Consider the following 17,839-nt stretch of genomic DNA (forward strand, 5'->3'; position numbering starts at 1 on the left):
TAATTTATTTTCATAAAATAAAAATAAAGAACAACAACACCTGGATTTTGGGTTGTGTCCATATTATTTTTTTATTATCCATGGGTATCTCCATAGTGTCTGAAAACTCGTTACAAGAGTCTGCACTGACATTATTGCACAATACCATCTTACTTTCCTTGAACACAAATCACTCAAGAGACTGGTAATCCATTCCATTCAGCCATTCATTCACTGTTCTCCAAGAAAAAATCTCCTTATATACCCTTTCAAACCAAGCTCTTACACAATATACAGGGATGACTCCTTGTTTTTTCCCTTGATGTCATGTATTGAAAAATTTCTGCATCAGTCCTGTAAAATTTCTTTAGTATCATGTTTCTATCACATCTCTTTTCTACCAATTGGCCACTTTTTATAACCTTTGGTTTATCCTCATAGGGAGCATTCCTTAAACTTGTCATCATCTTGTAATTTTCCTTTGAATTTTTCTAGAGCCTTGCAGCACACTGCTAGTCATCTTATCCTTGATTCTACTTCTCCATATATTCTTTAATGTTTGTCCATTAGACATCCTTTTAACCTTACCTTATTCATATCTCCCCATTTGTTCCACTTTATGTGACAGAGTTTCATGCAGTATCCTGTCAAATGCCTTTGTGAAATTATTTGCTAGTCAGGCTATAGGTATTTCCTTTGATCTGACCAGCTAATTTCCTCTCATAACTGATTTTGCCTATCTTACCATGCTGATTACCTTCTTACCGATGGCTTGTACTGCTCATGAGCTTGCTGATCACCTTTCTCTTTAAATACCCTACACAACATTTTCTGATTTTGCAGTTCCTGTATAATGATGCCAAGTAGAAAGATGTATTTTTGATTGTCTACCAGCATTCTTTCAGGATCTGCAAACCACCTTTGATGATTAAATGGAAGAGTGTTCCTTGATCTCACCAGATCTTGTAGACTAAATTTTACTGGATAAGAAATTATATATATATTATTTCTTATCCAGTAAAATTTAGTTTACAAGATCTGTGTGTGTGCGCGTGCGCGCGCGCACACACACACACACACACAGAGTAAGTCTTCAACTTACATGGCTTTGCATATATGTGGTTGCCATACTTGAAGTTGTAACAGCATCTGTCAAGTGTTACTTTATGAACATAACAGATGACTGAAATAAAGAGCCAGAGGGCTTCAATTTGCATAGGTAAGTTGGAAGATATTGAAATGGAGGATATAATGAGATCCAGCAATATTTTATAGCAAAATAGAGAAAGAAACTTCACTACCAAAAATTTTACCAGAAAGCTTAGCACTTTCTAATAAAAGCACTAATAAAAGACAAACATATGAGCTTCTTAACAGAGCTTTTTGTCTTTTGAATAGTGCATACCAAGGCAACTCCACTGCCAAAGGTTATATTCTTATAAACTCTGGTAAATTTTTGAAACTTAAGTTTCTTTCTATATTTAGCTATAAAATATGACTGGATCCCTGATATCCTCAAATTTCATATGATAATGAACAGCTTTCCTAGTAAGCTGACAGTAAGAGAAACACTGTGTCCAGTAATAATAAGAGTAATAAACACTTATTACTGTGTCCAGTAAAAATAAGAGAAAATCAAAGGTGCTATTGCATGCTATAAACTAGTTGTTTTACCCAAACGAGTAAACAAAAGTTTGTATGGGAAATCTCTTCATAGCTAGACCTACTTGCATATAGAGTAGATATTGATTTTATATCATACTGTTATAGTATTCCATAATCTTCTTATATCTTGTACACTACACTGTACTATGTTGTGCCACAGTTGTAATTCACACTAAGAGTTATCCACTACATTAACAACTGTGAAGCAGTTTTGATAGTGACCAATGCAACCAAATATACAGTTGGATGCTGCTATAGGCCAGGGAGTACAGGGGGAGATATTGAATTCATGCATCAGCAAATTAGTGCAATGAGTGCAGGTTTAGTGATTATTATGGGAGATTTTAATTATGGTGATACAAATTGGAAGGAGGAAATATCACATAGCAAAAAGGAAATGGAGTTCATACATCTTCTACGAGATAATTACTTGAAACAGCACATAACTGAAGGGACACATGGTGTGAGAGTGTTGGGCCTGGTTATTGGTTCAGAGGATATATGCATAAGTAAGGTGTCCTCGTTACCTCCAATTGGTGAAAGCGATCATATGGTATTGACTTGGGAGGTTGCAAAATCTGTGGATTTTTCTCTTAAGAAGGGGTATATGCAGAACTACAGGTTAGGCAGTTATGACAAGCTTCGGAGTGAGCTTGCAGCCATTCCGTGGCAGAACATATTGCAGGGGAAAGATGTTAGCAGTGCATGGGATAAAATCAGCAGGTATCTGAGGAAAGCAATATCAGATTGTGTCCCCATGGTTAGGAAGTCAAACAAGGCAGGCGTTAGATGGATGAGCAGTAGTATCATCAAGCTTGACTTGCGAAAAAAAGAAAATGTTATGGAGAATTTACAAGGAGGAAGGTGATCAGTACACCCATGAGCAGTACAAGGCTCAAGCTAGGAAAGTTACCAGCATAGCCAGAAAAGCTACATCAGATTATGAGAAGACCTTAGCCAAAGAGATCAAGGGAAATCCCAAAGAGTTCTTCCGCTATGTGGCAAGTAAAAGGAAGAATATCTTTGGAAGGATAACTTTAGTGGGTGCTGATGGTATTGAGGTGACAAAATCAGATGTAATAGTCAAGTTACCAAGTGATCACTTTTCAAAAGTCTATCACCCAAGTGAGGATATCTCTGTACCTGCAGTAATAACTAATGTGAGAATTGAAGCTAAGAAATCAGAGGTATTTAATATATTGCAAAATTTAAATGCAAACACTGCTGTAGGCTTAGATGGAATATCACCTCAGGTGTTGCGTGAATGTGCAAATGAATTGCAAACCCCTCTTACTTGGATATTTAATTTAAGTTTGAACTCTGGTATGGTCCCTAGGGAGTGTAAGTTAGGCAAAGTGATTCCTTTGCATAAGGGTGGCTCTAAAACTGCAGTAGTTACAGACCAATCAGCATCTCAGGAGTAGTGTTAAAAGTATTGAAAAAGTTGGTTAAAGACAAAATTCAAGAATGGGTGGATCAGGATATGATACTCTATACAGGCCAACATGGTTTTGTTAAAGGTAGATCCTGCCTTAGCAATCTATTAACTTTTCATAATAAAATGACATCTGAGTTGGACAAAGGAACTGGCTACACAGTGGTACTTCTGGATTTTGCTAAGGCTTTTGACAGGATACCCCATGGAACACTGTTACGCAACTTGGAGCAGATGGGAATGGATACTAAATTGGTTATATGGATGGGAGAATGGCTCAGAGAGAGATACCAGAAGGTGGTGTATGGAGGAGCCGAGTCCAGGACGAGGCAGGTGACCAGTGGTGTGCCTCAGGGCTCTGTGCTTGGGCCATTGTTGTTTAATTTGTATATAAATGATATAGGAAATGACTTACAGGGAGATATTCAGTTGTTTGCTGATGATGCAAAGTTGGGTAGCACAATAAAAAATCAAGCTGATGTTAAAAGTTTGCAGGATGATTTAAATAAGCTGGTAGAATGGGCAAAAGGTAATGGATGTCAGTTCAATGTGGAAAAGTGTAAAGGCATGCATTTTGGGATTAAAAGATTACCAGCTGTGTACTACATTGATGGAACTGTACTCCAAGAGATTGATGAGGCTAAGGACTTAGAAGTGTTGGTAGATATGGAGATGAAGTTCAGAGGACACATTGCTAAGGTGTCCAAGATTGCAAATAGGATTACTTGATTGTTGAGGAACACACTGACATCCAGCGATAAAGAGGTTATTATTCCCCTTTATAAAGCATTGATACTTCCACATTTGGATTACTGTGCTCAGGTCTGGATTCCTTGGAGATGAGGAGGCTGTGGAGAGGATTCAGAGAAGAGTGACTAAGTTGGTAAGTGATGTAAAAAATGCTCCCTACATTGATAGATTAAGAGCTTGTGGATTGCAGAGGTTGGTTGATAAGGGGAGAAGAAGGGATATGATAGAAACATTTAAATTACTGAAAGGTTTTTATAGGATTGATGCAGGGGAAATGTTTCAGTTGTGTTGATAGTGATGGAAGAACAAGAGGTCATCCCTGGAAATTGAAGAAGAGTGAGGTTAACAAGGGTGTCAGAACAAGGTTTTTTGCCTGGAGGGTTGTGAATGAGTGGAATTCATTGCCTGACTTAGTTGTGAGCTCTTCGTCTGTAAATGAATTCAAGAAGAGATATTACAGATATTGTTTTGCTAGTTTGGGTCTCCTGTGATGAGTTTACTGACTCCATGGAGATATCTGTAATAATAATAATAATAATAATACAAAAATTGTAACAGTAATAGTAAGAGAAAATTCAAGGTGCTATTGCATGCTATAAACTAGTTGTTTTATCCAAACAAGAGTAAACAAACGTTTGTATGTGAAATTTCTTCATAGCTAGACCTACTTGCATATACAGTAGATATTGATTTTATATCATACTGTTATAGTATTCCATAATCTTCTTATATCTTGTGCACTGTACTATGTTGTGCCACAGTTGTAATTCACACTAAGAATTTTTGTTGTATCTTCAGAGAAATATGTGCATGAGGGTACATATTAATGGTGGAGGGGACTTTCTACTGATGGTGCTGGGCCTTTTCATTATTCTCTTTTTTCTTTACATTTCTTATATATATATATATATATATACACACACACAGAGTCCATCAAAAAAAAAATTTATACACACTTCAGCAAAAGAAAAGCCCATATAAAAATTGTAATACAGACATCAAGAGATGAACACAAGTTACCTTTGACCTCTACAATTGCATCCAGACACTTATTACATTGAACTACTGCTTGGGCAACATTGGCCAATATGTTCAGTGGGATTGCTGCACATGCCGTTTCCATTTCTTTCCGAAGGGCCACCAGTGTAGCTGGTTTTCTACATTACACTACATCCTTTAGAGTCCCCATAGGGCAGGGATGTTCAACCTGTCGATCACAGAGCGATTTTTGGTTGATCTCTTGTGTATTCCTCCTTACTTACAAATTTAATTAAAACTGAAAACATAATATTTTATTTATCATTATTTTTTATTATTTTTAATTCGCTTTAAGTGTATTGCTATTGTTTATTTATTTTTCGTTAAAATTGTCAAATCAGTAATTTTCTTATAAGTTTGGGTAAATGAATTAATTTGGATCAGTGGAAGTCAAACAGCGAGCCAAGTGAATACAATTATAAGCAAAGTGTAAAAACTCGATTGTAGCTTAAATATTAAATATTCCAAAGCACGTTACATCGATTTTTTACTTAGGTTAAGTCCCATGTGAATATTGTAAAAAAATAAACTTTGTTTGTCTCGGTATAGTTTGTATTCGATGTAATACAAATAAATGTAATAAAATAAGAATATGTTAGAGTTAAAAACAAAGGCAATGTTTTTGTCACTGAAGCTGTACATGCCGGCATTAGAAAGATTGTTATTGAAACTTGTATGTATGAGAAAGGCTTGCAGGCTCTAAGTGTAAACATCTCTGAAGTCAGTCAGAAAGAGTTCAAACAACTTTCCGATGGCTGGCAACTTACAATCAAAAGAAATTAGAGGAGAACCAAAGGCGTGCCGAACTTGAAACTTAAGATGAAAGACTCATACCGATTCTTTGGAGGTTGCCAAACTTCATATGAGGTCTCAGAGGAGGCCTAATAAAAAGGGACTGAAGCAAGTAGAAGGGGTCCCGGTTCCAGAATTGCTGTCAGAGAGGAGGCCGCCCAGTCCAGAGTCACCGTCAGAGACTGCCCGGATCCACTTTGCTTGAGAGAGGAGGTTCCCCGCTTCCAGAAAGGAGCTTCTTGGTTTGAGACGTCGCTAGAAAGAGACTACATCTAGGTCGCAGACAAGGTTTCAAATTGCCGAAAGGAAGAGTTCCAATTGCCGGAGAAAAGTTTCCAGGCCAGGTTAATGTCAGACATTCACCAGTGTGTTGCATTTTCATTATAATTTGATGAATCAAACGACTTCACTGATATTGCTCAGTTAATGGCATTTATTTGCATGGTATTTCAAGATTATTCAAGTAAAGAAGAACTTTTGAAAATTATACCATTATTGGGAAGGACTAAGGGAGAAGACATTTTTTCGGCATTTGATGAATTTGTGAAACAACACAAACTTCTCCTTTTTAAACTTGTGTCTGTTACTACTGATGGTGCTCCTGCAATGATAGGTAATAAATCAGGCTTCATATCATTATGTAAAAACGATGACAAATATCCAGATTTTTTAATGTACCACTGTATTATTCACCAACAAGTACTGTGTAGTAAAAGATTAAACGCAAAAGATGTTTTGGATATTACATTAAAAATTGTAAATTCTCTTCGAGGAAAAGCCCTGAAATGGCGGTTATTTAAATTACAGGCAGATGATGATAGGGAACTTCTGTTGTACATTAATGTTCACTGGCTGAGCAGAAGTCAATTTTCAGAAAGATATCTTGTATTAATTAACGATATAAAAAATTTTCTTGATGAAAAAGGAGATATTTATCCACAATTGAGTGATAAAAAATGGTTGTTACACTTATCATTTTTAGTAGATTTCTGTATGAAATTAAGCAATTTAAATTTAGAGTTACAAGGTAGAGATAAAAATTTAATTGACATGTTAAGTTCAATAAAAACTTTCCAACAATACTTACTTTTATTAAAGAAAAATATAAATAACTGCGAATTTAGACATCTCACATATTTATTAAAATTTTTTTAACAAAATCAAGAAATGCTTCGCTATGATTTAAAAGAATTTATTTGTGAAATAGAATTAGTTGAGGAAGAAATAAATTCAAGATTTAAAGATTTTAATAAAACTGAAATGACTGTATCTTTTATCAAGAATCCATTTCAAGAAAACTTGAACATCACAGAAATTTCAAATGAAATGAGTGGGCTGTGTGATATAAACCAAGCTGAAGTAGAACTCGATAATAAACATTCAGAATAGTTTACATTTAAAATCAATAAACAATGAAGTCATTTGGAAGTATGCACATGTGCACATGAAAAATTCCCAATATTCACTGATATTGCGCAAAAAAAACTGTCGAGTTTCGGATCGACATACTTGTCAGAATCCACTTTTTCAAATATGACCGTCATAAAAAATCGATTAAGAAACCAAATTACAAATGATCATTTGGATGATTGTCTGCGATTGGCCACTTCTTCATATCAACTTGACTATGAAAATATTGCGAAGTCCAAATAATGCCAAATTTCACATTAACTTTTTTTTTTTTTAATCAGCCAGCATTTCCTGTAACTTGTGAGTTGTTAGTCAATCTGTTGTTTTTTCTAACTTGTGTTTTCCAAAATAGAGAAATAAATTTTTGGGGTGCTTAAGGGTCAAAGCTGTATAACTGAGAGGAGACCTCCGCATAGCCTTTAAAGGAATACGGAGAACGACCAGGACTTCTGGCCTAATGTCCAATCCTCACCTTCTCGTGGTGCACCCTGTTGGGTATCAGTCTGGATACTGAATGAACGTGGATGGGCTGGCAATTTGGGATTTAGCCGACCAAATTGTATATCTCTACTAAAATACAAAATGATGGTACAACATGGCAAAATTTTATTCTGGCTGGGATGTCGCCCGGTTAAACAAGGCTCCCGTTGTTTTCGCCAGGGAACCAGGGCGAACAGCGAAAAGTCAGCTACTGGAACAGATCTGAAAACACACCCCAACTCAACATCACCAGAGTTAAAGATCGGTACTATCAACATAAGAAGCCTGAATGGCAAAGAAATGGAACTAGCAGAGGAATTAGATAAATACCAGATCGACATAATAGGGGTGACTGAAACAAAAAAGACAAAAACTGGTGAGATCTTTCTAAGCAATAAATACAAAATGTTATATTCAGGAAATGACAATCAAGGAAAAGAAGTAGCCTTAGTATTTAACACAAAATACGAGGCCCATCTTCTTGAATGGCAGGCAGTGTCAAGTGATTTGGGCAAATATCAGAATGGGGAACTGGACAATGAGAATTATTTGGTCCCACTTCTACTAAGGTAGAAGTGGAGGAATTTTTTGAGGCTCTAGAGAAAACTACAAAAGTTGGTCCTTGTTGGGGATCTAAATAGCAGAGTAGGAAGTGATTGTCAGACATACAAAAATGTTTTGGGAAAATTTGGAGAAAAGAGCAAATAATGGCAAACACCTGTTGGATTTCTGCTCAGGACATGGACTGGTTATTACTAATGTTCCAACATAAAAATGTGCACAAATTCACATGGAGAGAAGAGGCAAGGAATAAGAAAAGTCTCATTGACTATGTTATTGTTGATAGTGATGTTTTCTCCCTGGTGCAGGACACCAGAGTGTACGGAGGATTTGAAATTGGTAGTGATCACTATTTAGTCTTGAGCAGGATAAAATTGAATTTCATATTGAAAAGAATGACATGTAAGAAAGTTTTAAAGCGAATAAAAGTTGAGCAGCTCTCAGATGTGAACTGTAGACTAAAATACGCAAAGATTATTGAAGAAAAAATGAAAGAGTTTGAGAACAGGAACCAAACCTTGGAGATTCAGTGGCAAGCCTTGAAGAAAACCCTGATTGATTCAGCCAGAGAGGCATGTGGTGAGGTTGTCTGCAAGTATAGAAAAATCAGAACTCCATGGTGGATACAGGAAGTTAAAGAGGCAGTGAAGGAAAAGAAGAAAGCATATCAAAAGTTCCTGGCAAATAAGTCAGTTTGTGCTCTTAGAGAATACAGAGACAAATGTAAGAAAGCTAAACAGTGTGTAAAACTAGCTAAACAAAAGTCATGGGAGGATTTTGGCAAGAAATTTAGAAAATAAATATCAAGAAGGTGGCAAAATATTCTGGAGGTTGTTGAAGAAGCTTAGGAATAGAGGAAAGAGTGCTGTAAAATGAGTTAGAGATGATAAAGGTGAAATGAAATGAAAATGGGAGAAAAAGATATCCTTGAAGTATGGAGTAATTACTTTGAAAAATTGCTAAATGAAACAAGCAGTGATGACAGCACAGTGATAAAAAACACTGACCAGGCATGCAGTCAGGAATACATATCCATACTTGAAGTAGAAAAAGCCATCAAAGGCTTGAAATGTGGAAAGGTAGCAGGAGTAGATGATATTCGACCAGAAATGCTGAAGTATGGTGGTATAAAAGTCTTACAGTGGCTGCACTGCATAGTTCAGAATGCCTGGACAGAGGGATGAATTCCTGATGATTGGAGTAGAGCTCTCATAGTACCCATATATAAAAAGAGAAATAAAACTGAATGTGAGAATTACAGAGGTATATCCCTACTGAGTGTTCCTGGTAAGATATATGCAAGTATACTTGAGAAACGGTTGAGAAGAAATGTGGAAGAAAAGCTTGGTGAAGAACAAGCTTGATTCAGGTCAAATAGAGGCTGTCAGGATCAGATATTCACTTTACGACAAATAGTGGAGAAATCATGGGAATATCACAAAGATCTGTATTTAAGTTTCGTAGATCTGGAAAAGGCATATGACAAGGTGCCAAGAGAGAAGCTATTCAATACGCTACAGTTATATGTTGTCAATGGGGCATTATATCAAGCAATACTTAGTCTTTATTTGAGTTGTAAGTCAGCAGTTAGAATTGAAGGAAGTAGAGGAAGATGGTTTAATGTTAAATCTGGTGTGAGACAAGGATGTACATTATCCCCTCTGTTATTCATTATCTATATGGATCACATTATGAAGGAAAGTGGTATTAAACATGATATCAAAATTGGAGATATTAATGTCAGCTCTTTGCTTTATGCGAACAATGTTATATTTCTAAATAAATCAGCTACAAATCTGCAAGATTCTCTGATTAAAGTGAATTATTGTTGTAATAGATATGGTATGAAGGTCAGCAATAAAATGACAAAGACCATGAAAATAAGCAGAATTATTGAAAATGTCAACTGTGTTGTGAATGGAGAACCTGTGGAACAAGTAAAACATTTCAGCAACTTAGGCACGATTTTTAGTAATGATGGTAAATTAAATATGGAAATAGACAACAGAATCAATAAAGCTGGTATGGTAGGAAGTCAATTGAATAAATTCATATGGAATAAGAGAGAAATTAGTCGTAAGACTAAATTAGCTGTATACAAGACAGTGTTCAAACCAGTTTTAACTTATGGATCTGAGAGCTGGGTCAGAAGTAAAACACTTGACCAAAGACTAGAGACTGCAGATATGAGAGTCCTGAGAAAGATTATAGGCGTGAACAGATGGCATCAGTGGCAATATCATATTAAAAACGAGGATATTAGGAAAGAACCTGATATTGTCAGCGTCCAGGAATGTGTTAGCAGAGCTAATCTCAGGTGGTATGGTCACTTAAACAGAATGAGCGAGGAAAGATTAGCAAAACAAGTGTTCTCTGCCAGGTTGGCAGGAAAACGACCCAGAGGAAGACCAAGATATAGGTGATTGATACTGTACAAAGTGCCTTAGATGATAGAAATATAAGATCTGATAGTGTTGGGGTCTTGACAAGTAACAGACTGATTTGGAGGAAAATTGTGGATAGGAAGTTAGTAATGATGTAAATTTTTCATGTAGTACTATCATACCCTGTACACCCCTTGAGGGTACATGGCAGGAATTTGATGATGATGATGATGAAATGAATTTTTAAATACACAAATAAAGTTTTTAGTTGTGTATTTTTTTTTTAGTTGTTTATTTGTGCGTAATCAGATATCAGGTTGGGGGAATGTGATCTATATAATAGAGTAGATCGCTGAATAACTTATATATAAGAGAGTAGCTCACATAGTAAAAAAGGTTGAACACCACTGCCATAGGGGGACTCTGTAGTCCAAGGGTGTTAAATCAGGAGAATGTGAAGAGAACTCAACTCTACCTCTTCGTCCTATCTGTTGTCCCTGCAAACTCTCATCGAGGTAAGCTCTCATGTCTCGGTGATAGTGTGGGGGTGTGCCATCTTGTTGGAAGAGAAATTGATCATTCCCATGAAGTGCATGAATGGCAATGTGAGTAACGACATCTTTTGAGAGAACATCATACTACACATTGCTGCCGTAATTCGATCCAACTTCGAAAAAAGTCCATAGATGACATCTTTTAAAGTGTGTATACATTTTTTTGACAGACTCTCTCTCTCTCTCTCTCTCTATATATATATATATATATATAGTAGTGTGACCCATGGATATCCAGAAAGGGATACCTTGACAGACTTTGAAGAAACTGTTTTGGCCACAGCTTCAGCAAGACAGGAAGTTCCCATCAGGAATATCCTGGGTAGCCTAGCCAGGATGAGTTGGCTAGTGAGCTGTAAAGGCACAATGGTGTTGTGAGTCTCCTTCCCCAATGGTCTGAGGATAGGGCTCATAGCTTGCTGCAGCCTCGTATAGCATCTGGGATAATCTTGGCATTCCACTTCCATTGTGGCTCAGTAATAGGTGGGATCTCTGGCACTGAATCCAAAAATCTCTTCATGACTTCCATTGATTTTGCAGAGATCCTCATAAGGTCCTAGCCAAACACAGATACTGTAGATACATCATCTCATAACAGAAATAAAAAATGGAAAGCATCTGACAGAAATATGCAATCTCATCTCTGCAACAGGTGAATGGCCAATACAGGAAACATTGGGCTTCTTTGTTTAGAAGGGTTTTGCAGTATTGACAGGATCTCTGAAAACAATGAAAAAATTACATTTGGTGATATTCTTATGGAAACATCATGCCATCAACATTTAGGAAAACCACTGCAAGTAATATCCATTAGGAAGAACACCAATTAAGGTAATACCCATAAAACACTCAACTGTTTTAGAGAAGTCAATATCAGAATGGAATTTCTTTGGTGTTGCAGATGAGGAGATATGTTTGTGGCTTAAAGATCAAGAAGCGATGTGTGCGATGCATCCTGATACATAAGGATGGTGTCGACTGTTTTAGAGAAGTCAATATCAGAATGGAATTTCTTTGGTGTTGTAGATGAGGAGATATGTTTGTGGCTTAAAGATCAAGAAGCGATGTATCCTGATGCATAAGGATGGAGGTCTGGTTCCCATCAGGAATATCCTCTTACTTTTGACATTTAAAATTTCCATCATCAGTAAAAGCAGGATAATTAAACCTTCCTGTTAGGCTCTATATCCTAATCCACTAAGATGGTTAACATTTCAGGAATACAGATATGCCAAAACTGCTCACTGTGGCTTTTCCGTTTGTGCCCATTATGGTTGTAAAGGACATAATAATAAATTGTGCTCTGCAAAATAAATGAATAAATAGACTAAATGCATCAACTGACAGAAACCATCCAATCATTCCTGAGCATGCCAAAGGTTGTAAAAGAGATACAAAACTCAAACAGAACATCTAATATCAGGATGCAAAGAAGTTGTCTATCATAACACCAATCCCTCTTATGTTATGAGAAGATAGCAAGCAATTAAGAAGATATCCCTGATGTCTTTTTTACTGTCTGATAATTTTAGAAGGTCTGAACTTGATGGGATGAAAGTTTCTCTTTGGAGCATGCTAATTGTTTCAGGAGAGACCATAATAGACCATGCTATTATGGTTATTCTTGAAATAGGTCCTAAAATGATCCTGCTAAATGGGAACCCACTTTTGAAAAAATTGTGGCATGAGTCCTCATAAAGAAACCTCCACAGGAAGAAAAAAAAAAAAAAATAGGATACTTCTATATCTACAGAATTCAAGCAAACACAAGAACTGGCCATGATGCATCAGTTGGTGTATTAAACATTTTTATTTTTCCTGAGAAAGAGCTGAATGTCCAGCCTTCCCAAAATCAAATGACAAATATAAGCCATACAAAGGGAAGAAATTGGCCTCGTGGATAAATCTAAAAAAAAAAGCCAAAGGAATAGGGAAATTCTTACAATCTGTCATAGATTCTGCAAAATGTTGATTATATCAAGATTCTTCTTCAGAAACATAACCCTAACTTAATACATATAATAAAAAGTGAATATATGAACTCCTGGGTCAGAGTCTTTTTTAAGTAGTGCAATCCAAAGCAACTTTGATTCTGAAGGAATTCTCATAATCTCTCTGGTATATTTCAAAACTTAAGTTTTGAGGGCATTTGGCTATAAAAAATGGAAGTATTTATAATATCCCGCATATATTAATAAACCTATCAGTTTTTGTCTAGGAGACATATTTAAAATCCAGTGAGGATCATTGAAAAGCATCTTCAGCAAGCAGTTGATCATGTTCATGGGTCCTTAGTAATTGGTTCAGGTTTCAACAGAAAAAAGTCTGTATAGACTTTTGCTAAAAAGCTCACTCTTCACCCACACAGCTGAGACAAACTATTATTCTACACATACTGGCCACTGAATTAGAAACATTTATTCACATGTATGTAAATATCACTTATGCAGCATATATGCAAAATACTTGGTCATGTGTATTACCATCTGTTCTAGGCCAGTGCTTCCCAAACTTATGGATGTAAAAGCCCCCGTTGGAAAAATTAAAATATTTCATGCCCCCCCCCCATCAAAAATCGTAATACAGTTCAATAATATTCAATACAATTTATATTCAAGATTTTGCGTTTGTAAGCTTCTTATCAATACCTTTGAAATGAAACTTATATGAATAAGCATATATTTACTAATTTTCATTAAGAGCCGAAATATGCAGTAAGCAAAATTTGTGAACCAACACCAATGTGCGATTTTTTCCATTAAAATATAAAAAATAACAAAAAAGAAATAATAAATAATAGAAATTAAATATGTTTCTTTTAAGATTAAAAAAAAAAAAATACTTGGTCTTAAAACATTTTAAATTTGTTTTCATTATTCCCCCCCCCCCCTCAACAAAACTTGCGGCCCCAAAATGAGGCCGTGGCCCACAGTTTGGGAAGCGCTGTTCTAGGCAACTATTTAAGGATGCTGCTGGTCAGTAATCGTCAGTAGTGTTGATCACAATGAGAAAAACAAAGGATCTTTTGGAGTTCAATCAAGGGCTTGTTGTGGATGCCCTTGTTGTCTGGAGCCACAATTTGAAAACATCCTACCATGTCCAAACAGGCAGGACAGCCAACATCAGAATGACTGGATGTAAGGACTATATCTGCTTCCTGCCATTGTTTAAGTCTTCAAAATAATTTTTCTGTACGTGAGATGTTTACTTATTTAGCTTTTTTTTTTTTTTTTTTTACCTTGTTTACTGCTTTAGTCTTTCTAATGGTGCATCTGAAATTTTAATATATGAAATTATTAGTATTCTTCTTTTCCCTTCCTTTCTAGCTTCATCTTGCATTATCACCTTTGATGTCCTCCTTGCACCAATAAATCCAAAACAAGTCAATTAATCAGAGAAATGACCTTTAATTAGCAAGGAATACCTTTCAATAAAGCGAACAAAGATTATGAAGAATAGGGCATGTGGCAAGATTATGGACAGGATTAGAAACCAATTATCATATATGATTGTGGAAAACAAACTAATTTGTTTTCCTCTGTCATATGTGTGTTAGCATAAGTATGCAGGAGATCAAAGAAAAAGGATACATAAGATTAAAAAAAGAAATAGAGGAATAAGCCAAGTTACCTTCATTGCTTGAGAGACATAAGCATGATATAAACTACTACAAATAATATATTTAAAATAAGAAAATGTTTTGAAATAGAGAAATAAATAGAAGAATTTAATAGTCTGAATTTAATATATGAATTTATTAGTATTCTTCTCTTCCTTTCCCTTCTAGCTTGCTTCATCTTGCTAGTATATATCAACCAAATAATTCAGAGCTAATGACTTCTCTGCTTGGAATGATTGCAGATGTTCCTGGTGAATGCATTAATCAAACTAATAATTTGCAACAGGTAAGTGCTCTGGTTATTTATTTTTGTAACTTCATAGATGGATATTCTTGAGTTAAAATGATGTACTTGAACCATTTATTATTATTATTATTATTATATGACACCTCCAGGGAGTTCAAGGACTCATCAAGGGAGGGTACCTACTCTGCAGCTCTGTCCACTCTACACCTCATTCTAACTGCAACTACACCAACGTCATCTACCGCCCACCACCACTAGTATTTCCGCAGGCAATTACAAACATCCATGCCCACTGCAGGATTCTAACCTGCAGCCTTTTGGCTGGAGAACGGATACGCTAACCATGCAGCCAACCAGGCTGACATTATAGATATGGAATTGATGTATGCAAATGCTAATAATATAAATTTCACATTATAAGCATTTATTTTCATTCCTATTATATGGACTCCTACAAGGAGTCAGATAACTTATTGAAGGAGAGACTCTTCTGTATAATAAAGGAATTTAATGGTAATTTATGACATAAAGTAAAAAAAAAAAAAAAGAAAACCGAATAATAATTATCTTAAGATTTTGCCTAACAGTAACTGGGGCATTGTCATCAATACTTGATACTTACTTGATGTCCTTTGTTTTTATTCAGTTTACTTTGTCTACTATGTTACCTTTATTCTTGATAATGCTAAAGTTGCTATTAGGCAAAATGATTAATATTTTTCTTTAAAAACTGTGTGTTGTGAATAACCATGAAATTTCTTTATTTCATGTTTAACCAACACATAAGCTTAAATAAACTCATCAGGCTCTTCTAGATCAGACAGTGCCTCAGTGTCTGTCATATCTCTTGAATGCATTCATGGAGAATAATGTAATTTCCTTCTGCCATCATATTCGACTACATATTATTTGAAGAATGTGGATCTCACATACTTTCATAACCATATGCATACTTGCCTTCCAGGGATGATCTTTTTCTTCCCTGCTAAATCACTTTTGTATCTGTGCTGTGAAATCCATCCCCTCCCCCTACCAACTTGTGTCTATCATACTTTGTCTCCTTGAATCAATTTCTTTGACTTTGAAGACCACATTCTCTCACTCTCTTTTTGTGTGCAAAATTCCATAGGCCGGGTGTTATCCTCTCTTGGTTACCCCCACTTCTGAACATGATTAACAGTCTTCCCATCACCATAGAATCCAAGTGACCACATCTGAACACAATTGTCCAGATGAGGTGTTATCAATGCCTTGTGAAATGGGAGAATAACTTCCTTATTCGTACATGTTAGTGTTCTCTTTAACATTGTAGTTATGTTATCCAATGTAATCATTTATCCTCCTTTGCAGTGTAGCCTCTGAACTATAACTCTGTCTGCTGTCAACCTTAGATCTCTAGCTTCATTGACCACTTGCAACAAATTCCTATTAATATAATACTCAGTCTGTAATATCCTTATAACATAATAATTAACCTTGCACTTAGCAACATTGAACTATGATATTCATTTCATTTTCCTTTGGAACCAAATCTGCCCTGCATCATATATATCTGTTATCATCCTCCCTAACTCTGCACCATCAGAAAATAATTGCATATCACCCTTAAGACCATCTCTAATATCGTCAATATACTACATGTTAAACAACTGTAGTACAGAACCTTGTAGCAATCCTCTTTCTCTTAGCCTTAGCATCTCCATACATCACTTTCTGATACCAATCCATATTAATATTGCTTCTTCTAGATGCCCCTTACCTATGCACTACTAAAGTCCTCACCCTGCAGTGTTTTATGCCATGACACAGATTTCAGGTTCTTCCTAAGCTTGTCATAATCACTTGCCTTGTTGTCCCACATATATCCCTTCTTGACAGAATATTCTTCATGTTTTACAATCTCCCAAGTCAAGACCACATGGTCACTTTTGCCAATTAGAAGCAATGTAGCCAGCTTGGTTATGGATAGCTATTTTGATCATGTGACCAGATCCAATACACTTCCACCCTAAGTCCCATCCATCACATGCTGCCTCAAATAATTATCTCTCAGTAGGTGTATAAATTCCATTTCCTTCCTGCCATGTGATGTTGATTCCAATCTATATCTTCTCAGTTGAAGTTCCCTATAATAATCATTCAACTTCCACTCATGCTAATTTGCTGATGCATGTCTTCTAGATCATCCTCGGAACTCTCTGGCCTATAGCAGCAACCAACCATATATTTTGTATTACTGATCTTGATCTCACACCAGACTGCTTCAAGTGAACAACTACCTTTCCACCTCTCTCGTATTCTTTTTTGGCTGCAATTCATGCACTGTCATCAGTAGTACCCCTCCCCCTTCCTATTTTTTCTATTTTCCCTGAAAATACTAAACCTTTCACATGCTATCCCTGTAACTACATCTGCTGTTAGCTAAGTCTCGCTATTCTGACATCATTATTTACGAGGGTGGTCTGAAAAGTTCTTGACCTAACAATGAAAAAACGAATTTATAATTTCAAAATTATTTTTATTTTTCAACATAATCTCCCTTAAGACTAATACCTTTATTCCAGTGATGCTCCAGCACCATTATCCCACCCCTGTAGTGGTTCTCAGTAAGATCTGCAAAATACCCCTTTACAGCTACAATCACCGCTTGATTTGAAGAAAACCGCTGACCAGTGAGGAAGACTTTTAGCTCATGGGAAGAGATAGAAGTCAGAGGGAGCTAAATCTGAGTGATAGGGTGGATGTTCCACCAATTCATAGTGCAGATCCCTTAATTTTCCCATTGCCAAAACACCTTTGTGGGCAGGTGCATTGTAATGATGAAAGATGATTTTTTTTCTTCTGCAAACCGGTCTTTTCTCACGAATGTTTTCATCTATTCTGGTTAAAAGATCAGAATAATATTCCCCGGTTATTGTTTTACCC

At 36.0% G+C, this 17,839-nt stretch overlaps 1 protein-coding gene across 5 annotated transcripts in view; it reads left to right on the plus strand.

Moving 5' to 3' along the window:
* The window catches only part of LOC150096319 (nuclear factor NF-kappa-B p105 subunit-like), a 378,899-nt gene that overhangs the window by 263,486 nt on the left and 97,574 nt on the right, over positions 1–17,839 (plus strand). For all 5 annotated transcript variants that reach the window (XM_090409204.1, XM_090409205.1, XM_090409208.1 and 2 more), the window contains exon 13: positions 14,836–14,953. In XM_090409204.1, the coding sequence (XP_090265330.1) occupies positions 14,836–14,953 (118 nt within the window). The remainder of the gene's footprint in view (positions 1–14,835; positions 14,954–17,839) is intronic.

Source organism: Typopeltis vanoorti, chromosome 19 (genome assembly GCF_054136105.1).
Source record: "Typopeltis vanoorti isolate ZY-2024b chromosome 19, IOZ_Tvanoo_1.0, whole genome shotgun sequence".
NCBI classification, from domain to species: Eukaryota; Metazoa; Arthropoda; class Arachnida; order Uropygi; family Thelyphonidae; genus Typopeltis; species Typopeltis vanoorti.